General features: G+C 45.7%; 2 protein-coding genes across 4 annotated transcripts in view; one reads left to right on the top strand and one right to left on the bottom strand.

Annotated features, from left to right (window-relative positions):
* LOC126526470 (cytochrome P450 3A24-like) overlaps window positions 1–23,603 on the top strand; it is a 109,226-nt gene extending 85,623 nt beyond the window's left edge. For all 3 annotated transcript variants that reach the window (XM_055068209.2, XM_050174386.3, XM_050174388.3), the window contains 8 exons: window positions 4,654–4,784; window positions 10,516–10,624; window positions 13,082–13,148; window positions 13,206–13,314; window positions 16,607–16,695; window positions 17,480–17,620; window positions 19,212–19,377; window positions 23,242–23,603. In XM_055068209.2, coding sequence (XP_054924184.2) covers window positions 4,654–4,784; window positions 10,516–10,624; window positions 13,082–13,148; window positions 13,206–13,314; window positions 16,607–16,695; window positions 17,480–17,620; window positions 19,212–19,377; window positions 23,242–23,331 — 902 coding nt within the window. In that variant the 3' untranslated portion in view covers window positions 23,332–23,603. The remainder of the gene's footprint in view (window positions 1–4,653; window positions 4,785–10,515; window positions 10,625–13,081; window positions 13,149–13,205; window positions 13,315–16,606; window positions 16,696–17,479; window positions 17,621–19,211; window positions 19,378–23,241) is intronic.
* On the bottom strand, window positions 6,678–10,506 carry LOC140219781 (uncharacterized). Its single transcript, XM_072289614.1, is given in 1 exon segment — window positions 6,678–10,506. A coding segment is annotated over 1 exon segment (1,194 nt). The 5' UTR covers window positions 9,134–10,506; the 3' UTR covers window positions 6,678–7,939.
* Window positions 23,604–23,942: the final 339 nt, after the last annotated feature.

The raw sequence follows: 23,942 nt of genomic DNA, 5'->3' as shown, positions 1-23,942 counted from the left end.
CTCCTGAAATCAGGCTAACCAAAGTATTTCTTTTGCGCAGCACGTTTAGCTTTCTGCGTAGCGCGCGCTACGGTGCGCGATCTCTACACCGAAGTGACCTGCGTAACGAAGAACTTTCGAGATCTCCGTCTCTTTGTTATAAAGGCTTTTCATTGTGTAGCTTTTTTGCGCGCAATCGTAGATGCCACGCGTGTCAGACTGGCAATATTATCGTTGTCGCCGCAAGCGAAGGCGGCGCCGGAGGAGGAAGGCGCCTGAAGGTGGAGAACAATTAACGTCCTTGAACGCGCTTAAACCAAGTTTGTCGAGCGATAGAACAGTTTTGCTCACTTTGGGAAAGGACACAGACGCTACTCAGCGCAGTGATCAAATACCGCATCTACAAATGCGCCACGAGATAACACACATACACATAGGCGTGATTCAGCACCGTTGTTTGGCGCTCCGTCAGGCCAAGCGAATTTGCGTCGGGGGCGCTCTGCTACAACAGCACGCAGCCATGGGGAAAGAAGGTGCCCAGCCCTCAGCAGCGTATAGAAAACTTCTAGAAACGTCTAGAAAACATCTAGAAGCGTCTACAAAGTCTTTCCGCCGGCTGCGCCGGTATTATGAAACAAGGTGGGTGGAGCGGCATGATTCAGTCGCATTGTTTGGAGAAGCACATTCTGGGATAGTTCGCTCACTTGAAGAGTTCATGGACACCTTCCCTGACAAAGCAAGAGCGTCCACCGCTCATTGCCTCCATCAGCGAATCTGTTCTCAGCTTTCTTTCATGCCTCGCTGTTAGCGAGACATTCCTAGGCCTCACACGCCACTTGTCCGTGTATCTGCAAAGCCCATCTATTGATATGAGCGTCTCCTTGGAGCAGGTTGACCTGGTGCTGACTAAACTCAGAGAGATGGGCACTAATGCAGAGGCTGAGTTCCACAAAATATTTTCTCTATGTCAAATAGTGCGGCGGAGTTCGAAGTAAAGTGCGAGATTCCAAGGGTGGTAGTAACAGAGATACCGGACAAACTACCCTTGTAGTTCTGCGAAAGAGTACAACAGGCGAGCCACGTTCATTCCATACATAGATGACCTGAAAGCTTCACTCAAATGGCGCTTCGCAAACCATCAGAAAACACTGCAAAGTTTGCAATTTATGTTGCCAAATCACGCCTCCAAGGGTAAATCTGAATCTATGCAGCCGGCCTCCGATTTTTACCTGAGATATACGACAACAGCGCATATCCTTACACTAAAAGGTGAATGGGAAATCTGGAAAACTAAGTGGCGAGCCATGCAAGAGGAAGAACTTCCACGCTTTGCGACGGACGCTTTAGCTGAATGCGACAAAGCCCTCTTCCCGAACGCTCACACACTCCTCAAGATATTGGCAACGCTCTCAGTGAGTACAGCTGCTACAGAACGCAGCTTCTCGACACTGAAAAGAGTAAAAACATATTTGAGGAACCGGACGGCTGAAGAGCGGCTTAATGGCCTGGTTCTTATGTCCATTCTCCGGATGCAAGTAAGTATCGACGAAGTTAGGACTGTGTTTATGGAGATACCGCGACGTATGAAAATTGCAGCTTGAATCCCTCTTTTCGGACAAGCTACATGTTTCGTTCCTTTTATTTTTTGCACTGACTTCTTCTATATTGTAAAACCATTCATAATGCCATTCTTTAAAATTACTTGCTGTAGAAAGGAATGTTCACGTTCTGCATCTTTTGTGTCCTGAAAACATGCGTGATTTGGTTCTTTGTTGTTCAATAAAAATGTTTTTCCAAATATGTCTGTTTCTTGATTAAGAATTGCTGCCATAAAATGGCTCTCATTCTTCTCGCAGGCCAGTTCTTCAGACAGAGAGTGAAAAATTGGGTAGAGAAAGCATCCGATAATTTTCGTTTTTATTTACCACACATCTTCGTGAGTGGGTGCCTGATTCCTTCGCATTCCCTTTTTTTTTGTGTCACTCCTCTTTTCGTCACTGACTCTGTATGGCCCTTCTTGGTGGAGATTATTTGGTTGGAAAGTATTCTGTCTGCTCACACGCACTAGATTTATTGCAGTGTCATAAAATTGCTTTCCAGCTCGGATTAACTCGCCTCTTGTGCTGGTTTCTACTCTTTTCTTGTTCTCTTCTAATAATTAAGCGCCTTCTATATTCCCGGGCATTTTTCCTCTTTTTTATTTTGCCATGGGAAGAGTTTCTTTCGAACAATTAGGCCTTGCGCTCCCCTGCCCCCCTAAAAGAAATCCTGGCTACGTGCCTGACCCGAGTAGCAGAGCTATCGCTTTTAAAAGGATCGCCGCGTTCATGCCTTTTCCGTTTGTGCTTCGACGCCGCGGTGATAGCTGTGCATGTGCCCGGCGTCGCTACGTTTGCGCGTAACCCGCGTTCACCAAGCGAAACGTCACTGTAATGTAAGCTTAAACGGCGGAGCCGTTTAAGCTTTCGTTCCGCCGTAGAGCGTTACCAGAAAACCTAGCCCAGCTGTGCGCCGCCTCGCGTTGCCTAGCAACCGCCTGCGAGAGCACCCAGCCACGTAACCTCCTCACACCCCACGCGCGTAGGGCGGAATCGTGAAGTCACAGGCCGCAGCATCGGACTCCTCCAGGCAGAGACTCAAACAGCTGCTCACTTCCAGCCATCCGGATGGCAGGGTAGCTACCAACCCACCCCAAAACTCCTCACTGAGAACGGTCTCTCGCGACGGGACCGTTCCACACTCCTTCGTCTGCCCACGGGCTCCGTGTGGACGGCAGCTAGGCTTCATGCCAAGGGACGCATCGCCTCGCCGGCCTGCGGAAGGTGCGGTGACGCCGAGACCCTCGAGCACCTACTCTGCACCTGTCCTGCATTAGCCCAGGAGCGCGCTCCAGTCACTGCCACCTACCGACGGTATGGACTCCCGGCTACCTCAGAGACACATCTGCTCTTCCCGGCCCGCTACCACCTCCCAGCACTGGCAAGCCTGCTTGAATATGTGTACTCAAACGGGCTCCTAGATCGCCAATAGACTTCGGCCTCGCACGGCCTCTGCCTCAAGCGCCGGCCATCGCCCCTGGATGATGCTGACGTCGGCTGCCTGAAACCTACTCTCCCTTTCCCCCTCTATACTCTCATCTTTCATTCCCCGCCCCCATCCCCATTACGCTGCGCCGTGCTCCCATATGGGCTGCAGAATTGAGCGTATTTTCCCTCTCCCAAATCACGAAGAAGAAGAAGAAGAAGGCGAGCAGAAGCTCGGAACGGCCGGCCCGGCGACACACCTCTCGCCTCCTCTGCTCCGTGCGTACGTGCCGCTCCCATGGAAAGACCGAAGACCGGACGCCCGAAGAAGCGGCTTACCAGGAAGAGCGCCGTACTGCCAAGCGAGAAGCGATGCCTCGCCACCGAGCTGATCCGGACCACCGCGCCGAAGCTGCGGCTGAGAAGAGGTGACACCAAGTCGAGGATCCCGAGTTTCAGTCCAGGGAACGCGAGAGTCGGCGCCTGAACGCTCGATGTCGCCGAGAAAGCGATACCCGCCTGCGACTGCTCTAAAGCTTCCAGCGTTAAGCCCACCGAGACACATGGGGGGCGAACGGCTGATTGCAGCGCGAATTTCTGAGCATAGAGTTTGGGCACGGCTGTGGCGTCTGTGACCGACAAGGAAGCTCGGCGCGTGGCTCAGCGGGACTACGATCGACGAAGGAGAGCCGATCCTGCCCATCGTCCCGAGGCCGCCGCCGAGCCGAGGATCCCGAATTTCGGGCCAGAGACAACGAACGCTGCCGACAGAATGCTCGGCGCCGCCGGGAATCGGTTCCGGGTCTGCGCGTCACCGAGAACTTCCAACGCCAAGCCCGCAAATCCATGGGAGGTGCGAACGGCCGCTTCCAGCGCGAATTCCTCGGCATAGAGTTCGGGCACAGCTGCTGCGTCTGTGACCGGGTCTGGTTCGACGTGAATCTCTCCACGCTGAGCTCGGTGCGGAACTTTGAACAGAACAGCTCTGCCTTGCAAGTGCTCCGCGAAGCCTTCCCCGACGCCACCAACCACGACGACGGTCGGACGTCGAGGATGAGGACCGGATCGACAATGTTGACGACTGGCACTGAAGCACTGTAAATAATAAATTGTCCTGCACGTACTGCGGCGTGTATGCATATGACTTGCTGGGGCTTGTGTGGATTAACGGCCTGGCCGTGTATGATCTCGCAATAACTTGGCGAAACTTAGTAATTACTATCGTGGCGACATTTAGTACGAGCATAGTTAAGCCATGCATAACCTCTTACGAGGTTATGCATGGCTTCTTCTGACCGCTAAACTACGCTTCCATAATTTTGACAATTGATATGTGCCAGATGTAATCATGAGTGCTGTTCATTATTTGGGGCGTTGATAATTGCTACGGACAATCGCAGAGAGAAGCATTCGTCCTGCAGTGGACATAAAACAGGATGAAGATGTTGATGATGATCCTCGTAAGACATTGCAAAACCTAGCAGCGTTTGGTATGAGCCTAGCCAAGCCATGCATAAATTCACAAAACTTAGCAAATCCTAGCAATAAGCAAAAGCCGTAACTATAGCTCCACTGTGACCCAGCCTTGCACCACTATTGCGAGCTGCCCACATTTTTTTCTTCTTTTCCTCCTGTATACAATTACGAACAGAGTTGTTCTCGGACGTGAAGGGCTGCTTGCCTGTCATGTTGACCCTGGATCGATGGTTCGGATACGATGCGTTCCAGTCACTGGCCGATTGCTCCGTACCCGCCATCAAAATGCGGAAAGAGGACCCGACGGTAAGCAAAATGAACGCAATCTTCTTCTGACTGCTAAACTACGCTTCCATAATTTCGACAATTGATATGTGCCAGACGTAATCATGAATGCTGTTCATTATTTGGGGCGTTGATAATTACTACGGACGATGTCAGGGGTCTAGAGTTCTTGGCATCTTTAACGCTAACAGCAATATTGGAACACATTTTTTTTCATTTTTCATTTTATTATACGGTCTGCCTCATTTGGGCTATAACAGGGGTGGACAGGAGCATAAATACTCAAAAAAATAAGCACTCCTTATATAAACAACTATAACCATATCACAATGATTGACAAGGGATAGCCAAAGCTCCTTACTCTGAAGCACAGCAAACAATGCATAAAATACACTTTACATCTTTAAACACTAAGTCATTTAGTTTTTTTAACGAAAGAAGGTACACATTCACATGAAACAGTGGAATTTGGCAGCCTGTTCCACTCATTGATCGCCCGTGGAAAAAAACTGTACTTAAAGCAATCGTTGTGGTGTCTCGGAGGAGGAATGTACATGTTATTCCGGTGTCTTGACGTTTCCCCAGTTTTTATTTCTATGTACTTTGATCTGTCAATTTTTACTTGATCTTTAGTTATTAGAAAGAGTAATTTAAGCCTTTCATATTCAGTCCTTTATTCTAGTGGTTGAAGGTGTGCTAGTTTACAAAGTTGAGTTGGAGAGTGCAAAAGCTGGTATTTGTTAAATATGAGCCGTGAAGCCAGTCCTTGTATTATATCTAGCTTACTGCAATTACTTTTTGCATACGGATCCAACACCACCTTTGCGTACTCCATGATTGGCCGTACGAGTGCCTTGTAAGCCAAACATTTAATTTCTGGGCTGGCATTGGGCAGATTTCTCCACAGCGTCCACAGCGCTTTGTTGGCCTTAGCACAAACGGAGTCGATATGTAAACTCCATCGCAGATCTGAAGTTATCCATAAACCCAAGTATTTGTGTTGTTCGACTCTGGCAAGCTCGTGATCACCTATGGAGTACGGCCATTCTAGGATGCTTTTCTTCCTGGAAACGATCATTGCAACGGATTTTGCCATGTTTAGATGCATCTGCCAAGTAATGCGCCAGTTATTTATTTTCCGGAGGTTTAGATATAGTTCTGATTGGTCAGAAGCAGACTTAACTGGATTATAAATTACGCAATCATCTGCAAAAAACCTTATAGGGACAGTAATATATTTAGGTAAATCGTTGATAAATATCAAAAACAGCAGTGGGCCCAAGACCCTACCTTGGGGAACTCCAGAAATAACGCTAGTAAATGTAGATTTTTAGTATTGACTTGAACGTATTGGGGCTTGCGATTGGAGAAGAAAAAAACCATTGCGTTATGTTTGGGTTTTTAAAGATGGCATCTATTTTAACAACAATTTAGCATGGGACACCTTATCGAACGTTTTCGTGAAATCCACAAATATTATGTCAACCTGACCCCGGTAGTTTATTTCAGAGGCGAGGTCGTGAACAAGCTCAACGAACTGAGTGGTCGTGGATAGGCCTTTTCGAAATCCAAGTTGCTGAGGGTATATTATGTTGTGAACATCTAGATATGCCAAAAGATGTTTGGAGACAATATGCTCGAGAAGCTTGGAACTGGTATTTGTAAGTGAAATGGGACTGAAACTTTTGCAGTCGTTAGCACTACCACCTTTGTGTGTGGGTATGATCCATGTCCTTCTAAGCATTGGGAAAGCAACCACTGGTTATTGAGGACTGGAAAATAATTGTTAAATACTTCGAAAACCAAACTGCGTACCTATATAGAAATTAATTTGGTATTCCATTAGCTCCTGCGCTTTTCTTTTTATCGGTTTTAAGGAGCAGGTTCAATACCCCTTCGTCACTAGTCGCTATTTCTTCTATGGCAGGTGTGTCAGAAGCCTCATTAAAGTCGGTACTTGTCCATCATCGTGGGTGAACACTGACGAAAAAAAAAGCATTAAAACATTCAGCACGAGCTCGTAGGTCTTCTTTATCGGCATTAGGAATAGTTTGTGTTTTTGGGTTCACGTATCTCCAGAATTTTTCTGGCACTTCATGTAAGAATTTTTTTAACTTCGCATTATAAAAATTACCTTTGGATTTCTTAACAAGATGCCTTCATTCCGTGCTCATAATTTGAATGGTTCTCTTCCTCTCAGGGCAAGGTTTGTTTGAGTGTGCTTTACGTTTCCTTTTGGCACGGATCACTTCACGTTTTACCCAAGGATTTTTCTTTGCTGTCTTTTTTTTAGCGTGTTGGAATAAACATTTGAATTGATTCAGTGACCACCTGCGAGAAATATTCCCATAGTCTATCCGCACCTGAATTCGATTTTCGCAGGAGAACAAATGTAGCGAAGCAATTTTCAAACATTTCTAAAACAGAGAAGTCATCGGCAGCCTCAAAATTCAAAACTGTATTTTTGTAATCATTATGCAACTTGGCAGGTGCCATATCTAAGGAAAACATAGCCATCTTATGATCAGAGATACCCTCAATTACATCACAAGATTTAACGTTTGCTTCCAGGGGCGATGATACAAATACGAGGTAGAGTATAGAGGAAGCAGCCTTGAAAACACGTGTGTAATCTTACACAATTTGGCATAGGTTAAAACAAAAGGCAAGGTCTAAAAGATGTTCGCAATGTGCTACTTCGGCTCCTGTAATTTCATGTGAATCCCATTGAATACCTGATAAGTTGAAATCAGCAAAATTATTTTGTCGTTATGGGGCATATTAGAATCCATAAAACATATTAAGTCGGTCAGAGTCGTAACAGGGGAACAGGGGGGTCTGTACATAACTCCAATGTGCACAGAGAGATAATTTAATCGAATCCTAACCCATACCACCTCAATGGCATTAGGACCCGGTAAAATTTGAAACCCTCTGTCTCTCTAAATCATAAGTGCTACCCCGCCTCCTCTCTCGTCTCGATCTTTCCTTATTAAGACGTAACCTGGTGGTGTAACTTCCACATCATGTACTTCACTGTGCAACCATGTATCGGTGATTGCCAATATGTCAGGATTATGTTCTAGGGTTAAACTTTCTATTAAATGGCTTTTATTCAGCACGCTTCGAGCATTTAGGTTTACGATTTTAAGGTCAACTGGTTTGGGTCTTACAGGTCATGGGTGGTTGGGCTTAGCAGATGCTTTGCATCTGACCTTTTCCTTGGAATTTTCATTCCAGGCGTATAGAGCATTGTTCATCAGCACTTTGTCATAAACCAGTCTTACTTTTACTCCTTTCTTTCTTTGTTCCTTTCTTTCTTTCTTTCTTTCTTCTAGAGTTGAGATCCACAAGTTTCTCCGTATTTCAGTGACTCGTTTAGAGTAGTCCTCACTAATGTTAATGCGAGTGCCCTTTAGCTTGAAACAATTCAATATATTTACTTTGTCCCGGTAATCTGAAACTCGAATGATTACAGGACGATCCTTGCCAGGAAATTTATTTCCCAGTCTATGTATCTTTTCCATAGAATTCAGTTTCTGATTAAGAATGGACCCAAATATGTCGTCATTTATGTTCCTCAGTAGGACGTCTTCATTCTCGGGGCCTTCTTCTTTTACTCTTCTAATAATAATGCTATTTCGTCTCCAGCGGTTTTCTACGTCGTCAACCTGTCTACACAGAGCGCTCACTTCAATATCGCTCCTATCAATTTCATTCTCAAGTTGTTGCAGCCTGCCATCCACTTTCTCTAGGCACTCTAATTTCTTCTCAATGGTTAGTAATCTGTTCTGTACTTGAATCATAGTGGACTCGGATTAGGCCTATTTCTCTTGCATTTGCGAAATTTTAGACAGAACTGTCTTTTGCGTTTCTAATAGGTCCTGAAACATTGAATCCGTAATAGGTCCAGGGTTTACCTCGACATCCCCTGACAATGAAAGCAACAGACCTGCTAGCGCAAAACAGTCACTTATGCAGTTTATAATAGTCTGTGGACACGACAACACAATTAAGCAAGGATCGTCACTACGACAACGAAATTTCCAGCCATTAACCTGCACAAGTAGGGGTACATCAGGTGACATCGTCACGGCTTGGTTGCCGTGTCCACTGCCGCTCGAAGCAATAGGCGTCCCTTTTATAGGCACTGGCGTGGCGCTGGCGGGGTGGACTGATGATGTCGTCATGCCACGTAGTTGTGCGCAGCAGCGGTGGTGCTCGTCATGCAGGAACTGTGATACCGGCTTATTGAAGATATTGCCACCGTCGATGCCCGTGCCGAGCTTGAGCGATGTAGCAACGGTGTGAAGTAGGTGTTCAAACTGGTCCTTGCAAAACGCCGAAGAGCCGGACGACAAACGAGGCATCCCGTCAAAACCTACACAAGTAGGGGTACATTAGGTGATATCGCCACGGCTTGGTTGCATTATCCACCCGTAGGAGAAGTTGAAATAGCTTGCTTAGGCCAAAGTTGATTCAAATGGAATTAAATACTGTGTGTTTAACAGAAACATTCAAGTTGTGGTAGTACAGCAGCTGGCGCTAGATACTTTCTTAGTGTCGTTCTTTACATTGTTTGCAAAAAGCAAAAAAATGTCGGGACTCTGGATGATATTCAAAAAAATAATAACCAGATCATATAGCTATGCATTGAGACGAGACAACATCTTGTGATAAACCAAAACGCTAAATCATCTAGATTGAACAGTCGCCTGTTGTTTTACTTACATTTACTTAGTCATCTTACTTTATCTATTGTCTTGCTTTTTGCAGTTCACTACTTAAAGCTTCTCATTTTTTTCTTTTTGCGTTTGCTTACCTAAAGTATGGTACTCTTTTTATATGTAATACTTTTCATTTTATCCCTTTATTTATCGCATCTGTGAAGCTCAGATTATTTTGCGACACACTATGCTGTGTTCATTGAATATCTCTGTTACTATCTTGCTTTTTGCCTTCTTTATTTTGTTTATGAAATGTCGGTATGCCACGGACACGTACGACCCGCTCTTGTAATCACCTCGCCGCCATTAAGGAATGATAAATAAAATGAAATGGATTGAAGCACCAAGGGTCAGATGTGTAGCTCCCGAGTAAATATCAGAAATGCGATTAAATGTATTTATACGACATTTCATCTAAAACGAATAAGTTAAGGAACTAATATGTGCAAGCAGCTAAATCACGTAAATAATATGCGCTGGCCGAAAATTTATAAAGGCGAACTAGTTTATACACGTCTTAAACTGTCTCTTAAAACCATTGTGGTATCCATAGTGTGGGGAGTGACTGAGTGAAAGAGTAGTTTACTTTAAATTATAAAATTTTTCTGGTGCTTGAGAGTAGAAAAAACATGGGGAAGACAAGCAGTACTTTGCATTTACCAATATGTTTTACTAATAATGTCGAATTGCCTTAGCAGTTGTCTTAGCAAGCAATTAGGAAGGTCGACATCATTTCAGTCAGTACTTAGAAGCTCAACTTTTCTCTTAACGATAGCTTTGTACGAAATAAAACAGCGAGCTCTTAGTTTTTATGTTGCAGTTGGGATGCAAAGAACGTTGCCAAAGGAAAAATGTTGCCAGTGTAGAGAGTATGTTGTTTTAGCCCTCCTCGTTAACCCGCTTGGCGTAACATAGTGAAATTAATAATGCAAAGAAGGGATAAAGCGTTGTGAATTATGAATCCTTACCAACTAGCTCAGTTTTCTGTTGTTCTAAATAGTGAAATTCTCGTTAATCTACTCAAGCTGTCACGGCCAGACCTTCTCCAGTGCCTGCTGGAAATGGAATTCGAGAAAAGCCAGATGGACGAGAGCGGATTCCAATGGACCCAGGAGGAGCGGGAACAACACAAAGGTGCGCCTTATTCCCGTCACATATCTGAACCTTTCGCGGTCACACGTGTCAGACGCTCTACGTTCCCATAACTGCTTTTGACGCGGTAGTGATTAAATACACTTGTGTCGCAATTGCGCCCTCGTCTTCGGCGTCGTTGTGCTGCCCCAGTGTCGAATCCCAATAAGCTACTCAGGTGCGGAGAGTTAGAGGGTCTCCAGAGCGGCACCGCGCGTTTGGCTGCAAGAAAAAAAAAAAAGAAGTGAAGAAGCCAAGTGTCGCACCGTCCTGCTTTGCTCGATGGACTTTGCCAGAGCCACGGCAACGTTCCATCTTTCGCTCCTGGCACGAGCCCTATGAGCACACACGCCAACCTTCCATCCGGGCTGCTGCGTGCAAGCTGCACCGCGACGCATACACCAATCAGAGCGGAAGACTCGGTAAACGTTAAGGTAGCGTCAATTCGTCCTTTCATTGAGCTCTGTCGAACCCCGATGGTCCTCCTTCGTCCTGAACTCGTGAAGCATAGGAAGGCGACGCCTCAGACGCCCGTTGGTGGAGCTCCTATAATAGTAAAGCTTTATTTTGTATTCTATCTTTCTGTTGTCATATATACATATATATATATGCAGACGAAATCATAACATATATTTAAATAATAAACAGAAATTCACAAATTAACTGCCTGATAATTACTTTACGGCACATACTGCAATTTACGAATTGTAGCCGGTGAGCTTGCTAGACGTATCCATTTGAAAATCTCCAGGACGACACCAACTTCGACATGTTATTTTCCAAAGTGTTGAACGCAGTACATAGAGCGTTCCAGCTACTTTTGCATGGGAATGCATAAGCAAAAGCGTTTTGTCAAGATACGTAAGTGAAACCACAGTGCCTTTCTACCGCTTGTTTGATGGCGTACATCTATAACTCCCCTGCCATACTCAATATTTATTCCTATGGGATGTGCCTTGCAATCTAACCGGCCATAATTCTCGAATTGCGGTATGTGCCGTAGAGTAATTAACAAGTTAATTACTGAATCTTCGTCAAATAGCTGAAAATGTGTATAGATTCTTTTTATCAGTAATGTCCATCTCTGTTAATATTCCATCTCAAGAAATTGAACCATGCTGTCAGCCGCGAGTGATATTTTAAAAAATCCGTAAAATTCAAAAATGATCACTGCGTACATTTTTAACCTATCTTAGCAAAGCTATATGTTCTCTTTTTTGTTCACTGTTCTTGTATGCTGAATGTTTCAGTTGTTTTTGAAATGCCTATATCACCGCAGTTCCCAACTATTTTATTGTCTACAATTATTGGACAGTTTTGCTTGTAGCCTTCATCACTACTTGGTAGCGTCCATTTTTCTTATTTACTCGCGGTGGACGTTGTGAAGAAGGGTAAAAAGGACACCGACCACTGAAAGAATACAAGAAAAGACGTGGGAGCCTTGTTCACAATGAAACCAAGGACGTGCGATACAATGTTTATATTGATTTAAAATATATGACGCAAGCAGCGCGTGTAGATGGGGAGGAGGGTTCTGTCAGTCCGGTTGAGAATGTTATCTGTCATTTGGATTAGGAGGTATTCCAAGTCAAATTGTACATTGGACATTGCATGCGGGACTGTGTATTGCGCGTACACGAAACTAATATATTCTGGACACCGTTGTTTTATTTCTTAGTCAAACCTTGTTCTTTATCTGGTTTCCTGTAGTCCGATATTTATGTTTGAAATGGCATTTATGTGTCCACTTTATTGCAACTTCATGCAATGGTAGCGCTGGCCCTCACGGCATTGATATGTATGTATGTATGTATGTATGTATGTATGTATGTATGTATGTATGTATGTATGTATGTATGTATGTATGTATGTATGTATGTATGTATGTATGTATGTTGTCACGTGTTCATGACGGTGAATAATGCAGCGGTAAAACTGAATGATGAAACTGACTCATTATTGAGCGAATTTGTGCCCACAAAAGCAAGTTACACTCAAAGAACAGCAATGGCGGCGAACACGGCCGGCGATCTTGGAAAATCTTATCAGCGGGTCAAGCGCGTCGACTTTTATACATCAGTCATCGAAGGTTACAGAGCAATCGCTGGGTCCCGCATGTCTTCCAGGAAGTTCTACACCATTCTCGTCACGCATGCAAGCAATCAGATTACACAAGGTTCGGTGACAATAGACAGCGAATAGAACCATGGATAACGTTCCAGAAACGTGCGATACATGCAGGCGCGTCCTCCGCTGAGCGATAGCAATTGCTAGACGATGAAACGCACTCACCCGATGAGCAAGTGCACGTGCTATTATGATAAAGCAATAGCGTATACAGGTCCCATAAAACGTTCTCGCCCCAAATTACACTGTTGCAGTGATGCCGTTGTATTAGTTAGTGCAACTGCCGCGTTAGATACCTCTTGAAAAACGTTCATTTTCTTCCTCAATTTTCAGGAAAGGAGAAATTTGTAATGCCCATTAAAGACATTGCTGCGAATGCTGCCAACATGCTTCAAGCTGGGTGAGTTTTCTAATCCAAGATTAAACAGGAGGTTGACAAAGCTGCTTTAAAAAACAGGGTCGACACCGTGGGAGTCACGCTGTCGCACTGCCTATTCTGCATCGCCAAGTTCCAAGCTGTCCAGGACAGGATCAGGGCTGAAACTGACGCTGTCCTCACGAAACACGTGAGTCAATCCACTTTGTAAATATGCTAAATCGAAAACAGCCGCGAGAGGAGACACTTCAAATGAATATATATATATATATATATATATATATATATATATATATATATATATATATATATATATATATATATATATATGTGTGTGTGTGTGTGTGTGTGTGTGTGTGTGTGTGTGTGTGTGTGTGTGTGTGTGTGTGTGTGTGTTGTGAGGCATTAAGCCGCGATATGATTATGAGGGGCGCTGTTGTGGCTGACTCCGGATTAATTTCTTACCCCCTGTGATTCTTTCATCATCAGCCTGGTTACGCCCACTGCAGGGCAAAGGCCTCTCCCATATTTCTCCAACTACCCCGGTCATGTACTAATTGTGGCCATGTTGTCCCTGCAAACTTCTTAATCTCATCCGCCCACCTAACTTTCTGCCACCCCCTACTACGCCTCCCTTCCCTTGGAATCCAGTCCGTAACCCTTAAGGACCATCGGTTATCTTCCCTCCTCATTACATGTCCTGCCCATGCCCATTTCTCTTTCTTGATTTCAACTAAGATGTCATTAACTCGCGGTCTTTCCCTCACCCAATCTGCTCTTTTCTTATTCCTTAACGTTACACCTATCATTCTTCTTGCCATAGCTCGTGATTCTTTACGTGCACGTAAATCAAAGTACGATCAGCGTTTTCTTTTTTTTCTTTTTCATTCCGAGGTCACCGCGGCAAGCATCGTACCCGCGAGGTCCAGTAACGGTGCAGGGCCGTAGCCACTAAGACACTGCGGTGGGTCGCCAATGAATCTAGACCCTTGAGAATCCTTTCTGTGAACGTCGCAATATTTGTTTCATGGCAAGCGTTGACTTGGTGTGGCTACGGGATCTCACACTCCTCGTGTAGTACAAATCGCCCGTGACGAACTGGTGTGTTTACGTTGTAGCTGCACCTAACGCTGTTTGACGGGCTGGTTGTTTGGTAGATTTGCGAAACCAGTCATGCCAACACAACATACACGCAGTGACTCAATTAGAATCTGCAGGGCTGGTCAAGAAAACTGGTAGAATGTAACACTAAAATATGCAATTATATGACTCTGTGTTCAGTCGTCCGGCACCTCCACCACCAGGATGATCATTGTTTTCTAATTGCCTAGATAATATGAAAAAATATTCGTCTGAAATTCCTCTGAAAGAGCTGTTTTTTTTTTTTTTTGCTGTCGTTATGTAGCAGGAGTGGTTCCCGCCTTAATGTGGCTGCGGATACTAGCTGCGTCTTAAAAGATCGAATTTCGCACATTTCCAGCGCACTGTGCCGTGCATAATTATTTTATTTTACCCGCGTTAACCTTGGAGCACTAGATACTAACAACGCCGCATTGATTAAGTGTCCGTGAGCCATGACACTAGTGGGCCTAAAAGTTCTTTGATCGAACTAACTGCGCTCATTGCTTAACACGGCAACGGCCGGGTCGTTACATTGGCTGCAATGGTCACGCGGAACAGGAAGCTCGCAATCAGCAGAGGCCAACAGAGGCGCTAACAGCTTACCACTTCTAGGCGGTGGCTGTGGTTCGTTAAACAGGTGATACTTTCTGATACTTTCTTTTTGTCTTCATGCCATGCCATGCCGTGCGGTGCCATCATGCCATGACAACTGACTGGCTACGGGCGTCCTCCTGCACCCCACAAGGTTTCGATCCCACTTTCCTAGGGCATCATTGCGATGCTGACGAAATTCATAACCGTCCCTGTGCCGAGAGTTGGGCGAGCATTTCAAAGAAAGTCTTCTGGCCAAATAATCCGGAGATATGTACAGCGGAATCAACGACCAGCTGAAGCTGATTGATCCACAGAGCGGAGAAGATAGCAAGACCCAGCGGAGCCCTGGACTAGGGACTCCGACCATCAACGGTGCCCCCATTCGGAGTGAGGCTTATAGCGCGTGAAAAAGACAAGGACAAAAGGGAGACGTGACACACACAGGCAGTAGCGCCTGTGTGGTTCACGTCTTCCTTTCGTGCTTCTCTTTTTCACGCGCTATAAGCCTAACGATGTCTTACCAACAAGCCCAAATCACTGCTTTACACCCATTCGAAGGCCACCTGCAAAAACTGAATATTCTCTCAATAAAGTATATATGATAAAGGAGGTTTATTACACGACGGGCCGACGACTGGTTGAGCGCTTCACCGAGCGCATCCTCTAAGCTCGAGCATCTGTTGGCAATCCTGCTGCCTGCGTCCAGGCAAAAACGTTGGTCCAGGCGTCCTTCTTCATTACAATGGCCCCATCGGAAAAAGGAGCCATCCTGGCGACTTAGACTGAAGATCGGGTCGCAGAATCATGATAGGGCCGCTGGACGTGGACGACTTCGCGGTTAAGACTACGCATGTCAGACGGTGGGGTGAGTGGCTCTATGAGGGAGTTGACGGGAGAAATTCGCTGCAGAACGCGGTATGGTCCATCGTCTTTAGGAAGAAGTTTTGAACCGAGTCCTGGTGTCCGGGTCGGTACGGACAACCAAACGGGGGCCCCCGTAGAAAAGTTGGAGTCGATTTGCGAGCATCGTGTTTTGATTTTTGGCGATTGTTTGTTTAGCGATGTTTCTTTGTGGGGAGTGTAGTTTGCATTGGAGTCGACCGGATAACGAGGCGCCCGGAGATCATTGTCGATTGTTTGCACCCGGCGGCAGAACCTTGCGACGTGTCCAGGATACCTACATGCAAAGCATATAGGCCGATTATCGTGCGTGCGCCACGGGTTAGCAACAGGAGGGCCGGGCCAGGAGATGGGAAGAGAAGGGCGGCGCACGGGCTGCTAAAAGGGTCGTGTCGGCTCTTGGCGTGGCCTGGCAACTACCGCAGCATAACTTAGTGCAGCGGCCGCAAGCGGCTGCTGGGGAGCAACCGGTAGTGCGCAAGCGACTTCTCCTTGAATGACGTTGCGCAGAGCAGATGTGTATATATATATACATATATATATATATATATATATATATATATATATATATATATATATATATATATATATATGTATATATATATATATATATATATATATATATATATATATATATATATATATATATATGTATATATATATATAATCTTTTACAGATACAGATGTGTCACTCCAAGACGTTAGAGGCAGCAAATTTTCTTTTGTTTTTCGTACGTGAAAAATATGTCATTCCTATAGGCATTACTTCTTACACTTTAGCTTTAATATAGCTAACTATTCTGTGCAAGAAACATCTACGTTCATCATGTTTAGTGAATATGCCATTTCTCTTTATTGCCTCCTAGGGGGAGTTCTCCTATGACGCCATTTCCGACCTACAGTACACTGCACAGACATTACTGGAAACCCTGAGAATGTACACTCCAGTGGTCTCGTAAGTGCTGGTGCCTTTCGCACGACGTTTCAACGAAAGACGGCTCTGTATCGTATCGTTAATTACGTTATCGGCACCCGAATGCCAAACGATTACCTCCTCCACTAATTCCAGGCAAAAGTAGTTACTTTGCCTACTCTGTCAGGTGTCGAATATCAACAGCGTGCCGTAAACCTTTCGACGCACCGAAGTGACCGCACCTACGCTGTTCGGATAGCTGAACACGTGCCGGCGGTTCCGGGCCAGTCACCAAGTGGCTACTGACCTTTATCCCCCACAAAGCTCAAATGACATCCAATTAATGTGTATAACAACTGAAACTTCTTGTTCACCTATATTTCTAGCCTAGGAGAGCATAAATTCGTGCAAAAGCAACGAACTTGTAATCGAGTTAAAATATTAGTTTAGTAGTCATAAGTTATTGCTTCTTGAGCCATCGACAACCGAAACTTCCCTCAAGCGTATCAATAACGCTACTCTATTCTTTGCTTTAAACTTCACGCCATTCAATGAAAATGTTGAGGAATCAACTACAGGCTTAGCAGAAGTTATACGCTAGGTTTTGTCCAGTTAAGTAGATAACTGCAAGTTATCGTGTTTAATCTAGTCATCCGCTACAACGTCTCACATATCCAAGGTATTGGCTTCAGGCATTGATCCCTGTCATTCAATCAACGAAATCAGAAGATTTATCAGACGAAGCGACAAGCTGCGTGGTATACGACCAAAAAACATACGAATTGTGAATACCGTGACCGGTTCTCTATATTCTCACTGACCGCAGGTTTACAAGCAGACGTGCGTCCTGTGATTACCGCTACGAAAACGTGCTTCTGCGGGAAGGTGTGAGCGTTTTGGCCTGCAGTCACCAGGTTCACAAAGACCCCAACTTGTGGGAGCGACCAGATGAATTCGACCCAGAAAGGTGAGCACACTGCAGACACGAGGGCCATCAAGAGTGCGTTGAGAGCGACTTTCCGGCTCGACGCGTCAACGAGGTACGAAGCTGCTACGGTCACGAAATCCTCATTTGTGAATGGGCCTCTCATCTAAATACCTCAAAGCAATGGGACGACTGAGAGTAAACCCCGATGTTTTGCGAAACCCGCAACAGTGATCACGTATTCTCTTAAAGATTTGCCTGAAATGTCACTCATACGACCACCACGGTGGCTAAACAACTCCGACTCCACGTATGTCGCCTCTGCGACCAACGGCGCGATATTAACTTACACTGTGTCCTGGGGCACACAGGCACACCAGGAACTGTACCTGACCATCGACTAGAACTCAAAGGTTCCTGCTCTACCAGATGAGTTACCGTTGGTAGTATCCGGCATTCCCATAAGAGAATGGATAAGTGATTTTTTTGCAAAGGGGAGCGCAGAAGCGTTGCGGAAACAAGGAGACTTGGACAGGATAAACGCTCAATTGCAACTATATATATTTTCAGAAACAAACCACCAGGATCGTTATGTGCATGCGCGGCCATCGAGAATTCTGAAAAAGAAAATATTAAATTTTTTTATATAAATAATCGCCCGACAAAGGGGCATACATCACTACATCAGTAATGATAGCTTATGTTGGTAATAGCAACAACGCCACGTACAAGTGGCTTGACAGAACTCGTTCCGTAATAAACCTTCAGGGAGAGCGAGGCAGAGGAGGGGGCCGTAGAAACTGCAGCCAAAGGCGAGGAAGGTAATTTTCCTATTCCATCAGATGCACTGACGGGGCACTAACACAACGGTCTGTTTCTGAAAATGTACTTGGTTGCAAGTGAGCGTCTATTCTGTCCAGGTCTGCCTTTTTCCACAACTCTTCTACGCTCCCCTTTGCAAAAATCATGTCAAACCAACAAGCCCAGCAGCTTACTATTCTAAAGAATGAATAGGTGTTCATATAGAAAAGTAACGTCTATTCACCGATGTCCCAGTATTGTTTGTTCTTGTTTCACGTCGACTGAGACAGGAAAGAGGCTGTATTTTTGTCTGCGGCGGTCCGTTGCGCATAAGCAATTGTTGGAGAAATTCAGATGATTCCAGCTTTTTAACATTTGCAATTGATTTAAACAAAGGAAGTTCGCTTCTTTCCGGTGAATTTGCTGACTTCACTTTTTCCGGGCAGCTAAATGTGTTGCTAAACAAACAAGCGCCTCCACTCCCCTGATTCTTCTGGGACATATATAAGCACGATGTCGCGCTTCTTGCAAATGAGCATTCATCGTCATCATCATCAGCCTGGTTACGCCCACTGCAGGGAAAAGGCCTCTCCCATACTTCTCCAACTACCCCGGTCATGTACTAAATGAGCACTGCAATAATAAAAAAAAGAATTATTGGGGTTTACGTTGCCAGAACCACGATATCATTATGAGGCATGCCGTAGTGGGAGGCTGCGGATTAATTTTGACCACCTGGCGTGCTTTAACGTGCCCCCAGTGCACAATAGACGGGTGTCTTTGCATCCACATTGCACTGCCAACGCCGTGCCTTCTCTATCGGTTTCCGCAGGTTCTCTCCCGAACAGAGAGCGTCTAGAGACCCGCTTGCCTTCCAAGCGTACGGCATGGGACCTCGAAACTGTGTCGGCATGAAGCTGGCGCAGCTGGAAATGACGCTCGTTGTTGCCAAGCTCGTGCACCGATTTCGGCTGCATCTGGGCTCGAAACACGTGAACGTAAGGACCGTTTGACTATTTCTGTTTCAGGAAGTTCGCGCGATGTACTCCAAGTTCAAACAGTGCGTGTATGTATGTGGGTACTTATCCTTGTCTTTTCGCACTCTTTAAACTTGCCATAAGAGGCCCTCCTTCTCTATATCAGATGTTCGTTTTGGAGCTAACATATATATATATATATTAAATCGCCTTACAAATACCACACATCTCTACTCATTCAGCTGCATTACTCAGTGAGGCGGACATAAATCCCACAAGGAGTCACAGTACGTAGACATAGTTAAAGAACCATCAATACTTCACTAATCAGGATTTAACTCATAACCTTTGGGCACATATTGCAATATGCGAATTCAGCCAGGGACGACGCATCCACTTGGAACTGTTTTTCTCTCACCGGCACGTGTTGAATTAGGCACTGTCAAAGTTGCCGTAAAAATTCGTGGTTCCACTTATTTCTTTAACAGTACGCCCTTTTATGCTTAGAGCAGAATTAACCAAAATGTCCAAGCACAATTTGGGAGCGCGTGATTTGAAACTGGTGTCATCACTGCAATATTTTTGACATCAGTATGTCTTGCTAACACACCAATTGCAATTCGTAAATTGCGGCATGTACCGTGAAGCAGTCAGTTTAGATTTTAATGAGAGAAAATTTGACACGTATTCAATCCCAGATTTTTATTCCTCGTGCAAATAATGTCTGCCTCTTGCAATACTCCAGCTCAACGTGCAAAGCTTTGCTGCGTTACACAGGCTATTTTTCAGAAGTTTGTTAACTCTAAAAAAAAGCTACATATACGCATGTTCCCCAAACTTACAATAGCTTTCTACCCTGCGTGTACATAAAAAGGATAGTTCATTCCTTGGTGTGCTTCTAGGCATGCCATTGATTTCAACTCTCAGAGAGTCGATCCTCGAATCTCGAGAGCTGGTTCGACTTTTCTCGATTTAAAAAGACATCATGCCGAGCAAGTTCACTCACGCCAGCTTTTGAGCCGGGGGTATGCTCTCGAAAACAGCGGCGATGTAGTAAGGAAGAGAGGGCCTCTAGGAAATCGGGAACAGCCCGGGCGCTCCTGCTTTATTTCCACTTCTTGGCGGCGTCCTCCATCTTGTGTTGGTCAGACGAGATGCGTCGGGGAAGGACACTTGCCGAATCGCTTTTATTAGCCACAGACGGCTTGCACTGATGTAATCCTAGCCGACATCTTGGATTAGCCACAGACGGCTTGCACTGATGTAATCCTAGCCGACATCTTGGAAATGCCGCACGGTGAGCAGCTGATTCCGCTGGCACCTCGCGCGGCTCCAACGGTCTCCAGCTGAGCTGACACGATAGGGGCCTCTCCTAGGCTTTCCTTCCTCCATGGAAGCAGGTAACCCGCGGGGCAGTGGATTTGATACACGGACGTCATTCCAGGTGCCCCATTGAAGAGTTTTACAGGGAGAATTAAGCTGCGTTCGTGACGTCAGGCGCAAGCTATCTATTGACGCCACCCCGTTGAAAATACGCGGTACCCATTCTAATGACTCGAAATGTCCCGTTTAAAATCAGTTTAATGCAAAAAATTATGGGGTTTTACGTGCCAAAACCACTTTCTTATGAGGTACGCCGTAGTGGAGGACTCCGGAAATTTCGACCACCTGGGGTTCTTTAACGTGCACCTAAATCTAAGTACACGGGTGTTTTCGCATTTCGCCCCCATCGAAATGCGGCCGCCGTGGCCGGGATTCGATCCCGCGACTTCGTGCTCAGCAGCCCAACACCATAGCCACTGAGCAACCACGGCGGGTCCAGTTTAATGCAGTCAACCACTGAGAACAAAAGCGAAAATCACCAGGTTGCATTGCAGCGCGGAATGAGTGACAGTTTTCTCAAGTAGAGTCCGTTTTGTTACAGAACTCACTGGTGCTTGCTTTTAACAGCGCTCTCTCGGCGTGACGCCCGCAGTAGTTGCCTACCAGAGCACGGCCACCGAGATCCACGGCACAGCTATGTAAAACGAATCACTAGACTCCTGTTACTCCTTACTTATCGTAAGTATAATGCTGAAGACCAGTTGTAATTGAGACATCTCCACATATTAGAGAATCCGACAAGTGCTTGGGAAGCCCTACAGTACTCTCGAAAAACACCCAGAGAACGCCAACGCCTAGCATTGCAAAAGCGTAGGTTTGCGAAGGTATAGCTTCTCAGTCCCAGCAGTAACGTCGGCCTAATGGTCTGCAGCTTGACCAAGTCCGTAAGTGGAGAGGGCCGAACAGAAACGAGGTGACGTAGAACAAAAGGAAATTCTGGCAGACACCACAATATTGAAGTAATATAGCGCCACACAGTATTGCCGACGTCGAGACGCGTCATGTTTAGGAGCCGTGTACCACAGCCGTGCTCCTTTCCCATACTTATCTCTGGACATGCTGCGCCGTTTAGCGGTTGGCGCACGAAGTCCTCCTCTTTTTCTGCGGCCTCTTAGACTGCACCGGTGGCAAGCCTGTGCGTGCTAACTCTGAGAATTCGTCCCTCGCTGAACCTGGGAATTCGTGATGCAGTGCCACAGCTTCGGCCTGCTGTGCTTGAGAAAGCTGTATGACGTGGTTTAGAGTCGGCCCAGCACAAGTTTAAAGAATTCTTTTATTACAGAGGAAGGGGCGTGAAGAGGACAGACGGACAAACGGACGGACAGACAGACAGACAGACAGACAGACAGACAGACAGACAGACAGACAGACAGACAGACAGACAGACAGACAGACAGACACACACACACACATACATACATACACACACATACATACATACATACACACACACACATACACACACACACATACATACACACACATAGACAGAGATAGAGAGAGATAGAGAGAGTGAAGTAGGCTAAGAATGCTAATGGCATAGATAACGCGTTAATTAAAGAGCACTTAAGTGAGCAAGCTGCTCGAGAACGAAAGGTGAAGGCTGTTCTGCCGGCGAGGCAAGCCCCTCGCCCAGGACGGAGAACGAATCATGTGCAAGTCCACGGTCAGTCGACCTGCCCGGGAACTTCAGGCTCAATGCCTCCAGGCGAAGCGCGCGCCAGAGAGTAGTGGACAAGGTTCCGCGCTGAGGCACGACCGCAAACACCTGGCACCTACGCGTGCAGGCACGCTCGTACGTCTTCGGCGCTCGAAACACGGGACTTATCGTTTTCAAGTGTCCAACACGTGTTCGTTCTTTGGAGCAGTTGGTGTCGATTTTCGCTGCGTGGTGCGAATGTTTGTCCGGAGGAACAGCCGTAATGTCCCGGAAGACTAAAGATTGGTATAATAGCTAACCTTTCTTTTACTGTACTTTTAAATGACACAGCCTGTAGTGAGACACGGATCTTCCCATGACGGGGGCGATATGCATGAAAGCCTGTGTCCCGTGCCCTGGGGACACGTTATGGATGTACTGGTGGTCAAAAATTAACGCGGAGTCCCCCACTGCAATGTGCCTCATAATGAAATCTTCGTTTCGGCTTCTAAAACCCCGAAATTCAACTCAACATCTTCCCATGGAACGCTCATTCTTAATGAAGAGGCGCAGCGTTGCTATCGTGAAGTCAGGAAAATGGGCTCGGCGAACTTGAGACCTGGAGAAATAATTGATACCAGTTTAGACAGTGTTAGCTGTGAATAGTATTATAAGTAATTGTCGCTGTAAACCGAAGGTACTCATTCGTTGGCAAACTTAACCAACGAGCCAACGACTACTGAACTTCTTTTGTTCGGGCCAAGTGATGCAGAACGAGAGTGTCGCACAGGCCACATTTTGTAGAACTGTAATAAGCATTCTATATCTTCAGTCGTTAACTTGATTTTCTCTTTCTTCATCAGGGTGAACTGAAACGACACACATACTCCATCATTGCATGCCCCGTGGATGGAGTCTGGATCCGTCTTGAGAAGCTCATGCGTGAATCATAACAAGACAGGTCAAGTATGCAGCGACTTTTCAAGCGGTCCAGCCAACCAAGCATCATTCGCCGTCGCGCAGGGAGAAGACGAAGGCAAAGCGAAGGGGTTGCAAGTGTTCATTGTACATCAAAGAACAAAAAAAATGTCGCCGCGTGGAGCGTCATTTCTGATACAAAAGTCCTCTGTCAGTCCTCGGCAACTGCTCCGGGGTTTTATGTCACATAATGCGTCGCTGTTGAATAAATCTGTGTGCATACGTGCGTAATTTAGTATTAACATGATACGCTTTATTGTTGTGCTTCCTAAGCTAAATTTTTAGGCAATGTGAAAGACTCTTCTCTTCCTTGAATTTTTTATTGCCCTCGGTGTAGGGTAGCAAGCCAGACCCTCGTAAGGTTGACCTCCTTCCCTTTCCTCTCCTTGCTTTCTTTCTTTCTCTCTGGGCCCGGAAACTTGAGACTTGAGACACCACTGAAAATGTCACTTCAGACATAAAAGTCCTCTCCCGGGTCTCTGCAAACTGTTCCGCGTGTATGTCCGAGAATGTGTCACACTGAAATAAACTTTAGTGTACACCACGTGATAAATTAGATAAAAAACACGATACGATTCACTGTCCT

Source organism: Dermacentor andersoni, chromosome 8 (genome assembly GCF_023375885.2).
Source record: "Dermacentor andersoni chromosome 8, qqDerAnde1_hic_scaffold, whole genome shotgun sequence".
Taxonomy (NCBI): domain Eukaryota; kingdom Metazoa; phylum Arthropoda; class Arachnida; order Ixodida; family Ixodidae; genus Dermacentor; species Dermacentor andersoni.
The sequence above is the reverse complement of the archived record's forward strand: the minus strand, read 5'-3'. Positions and strand labels throughout refer to the sequence as shown.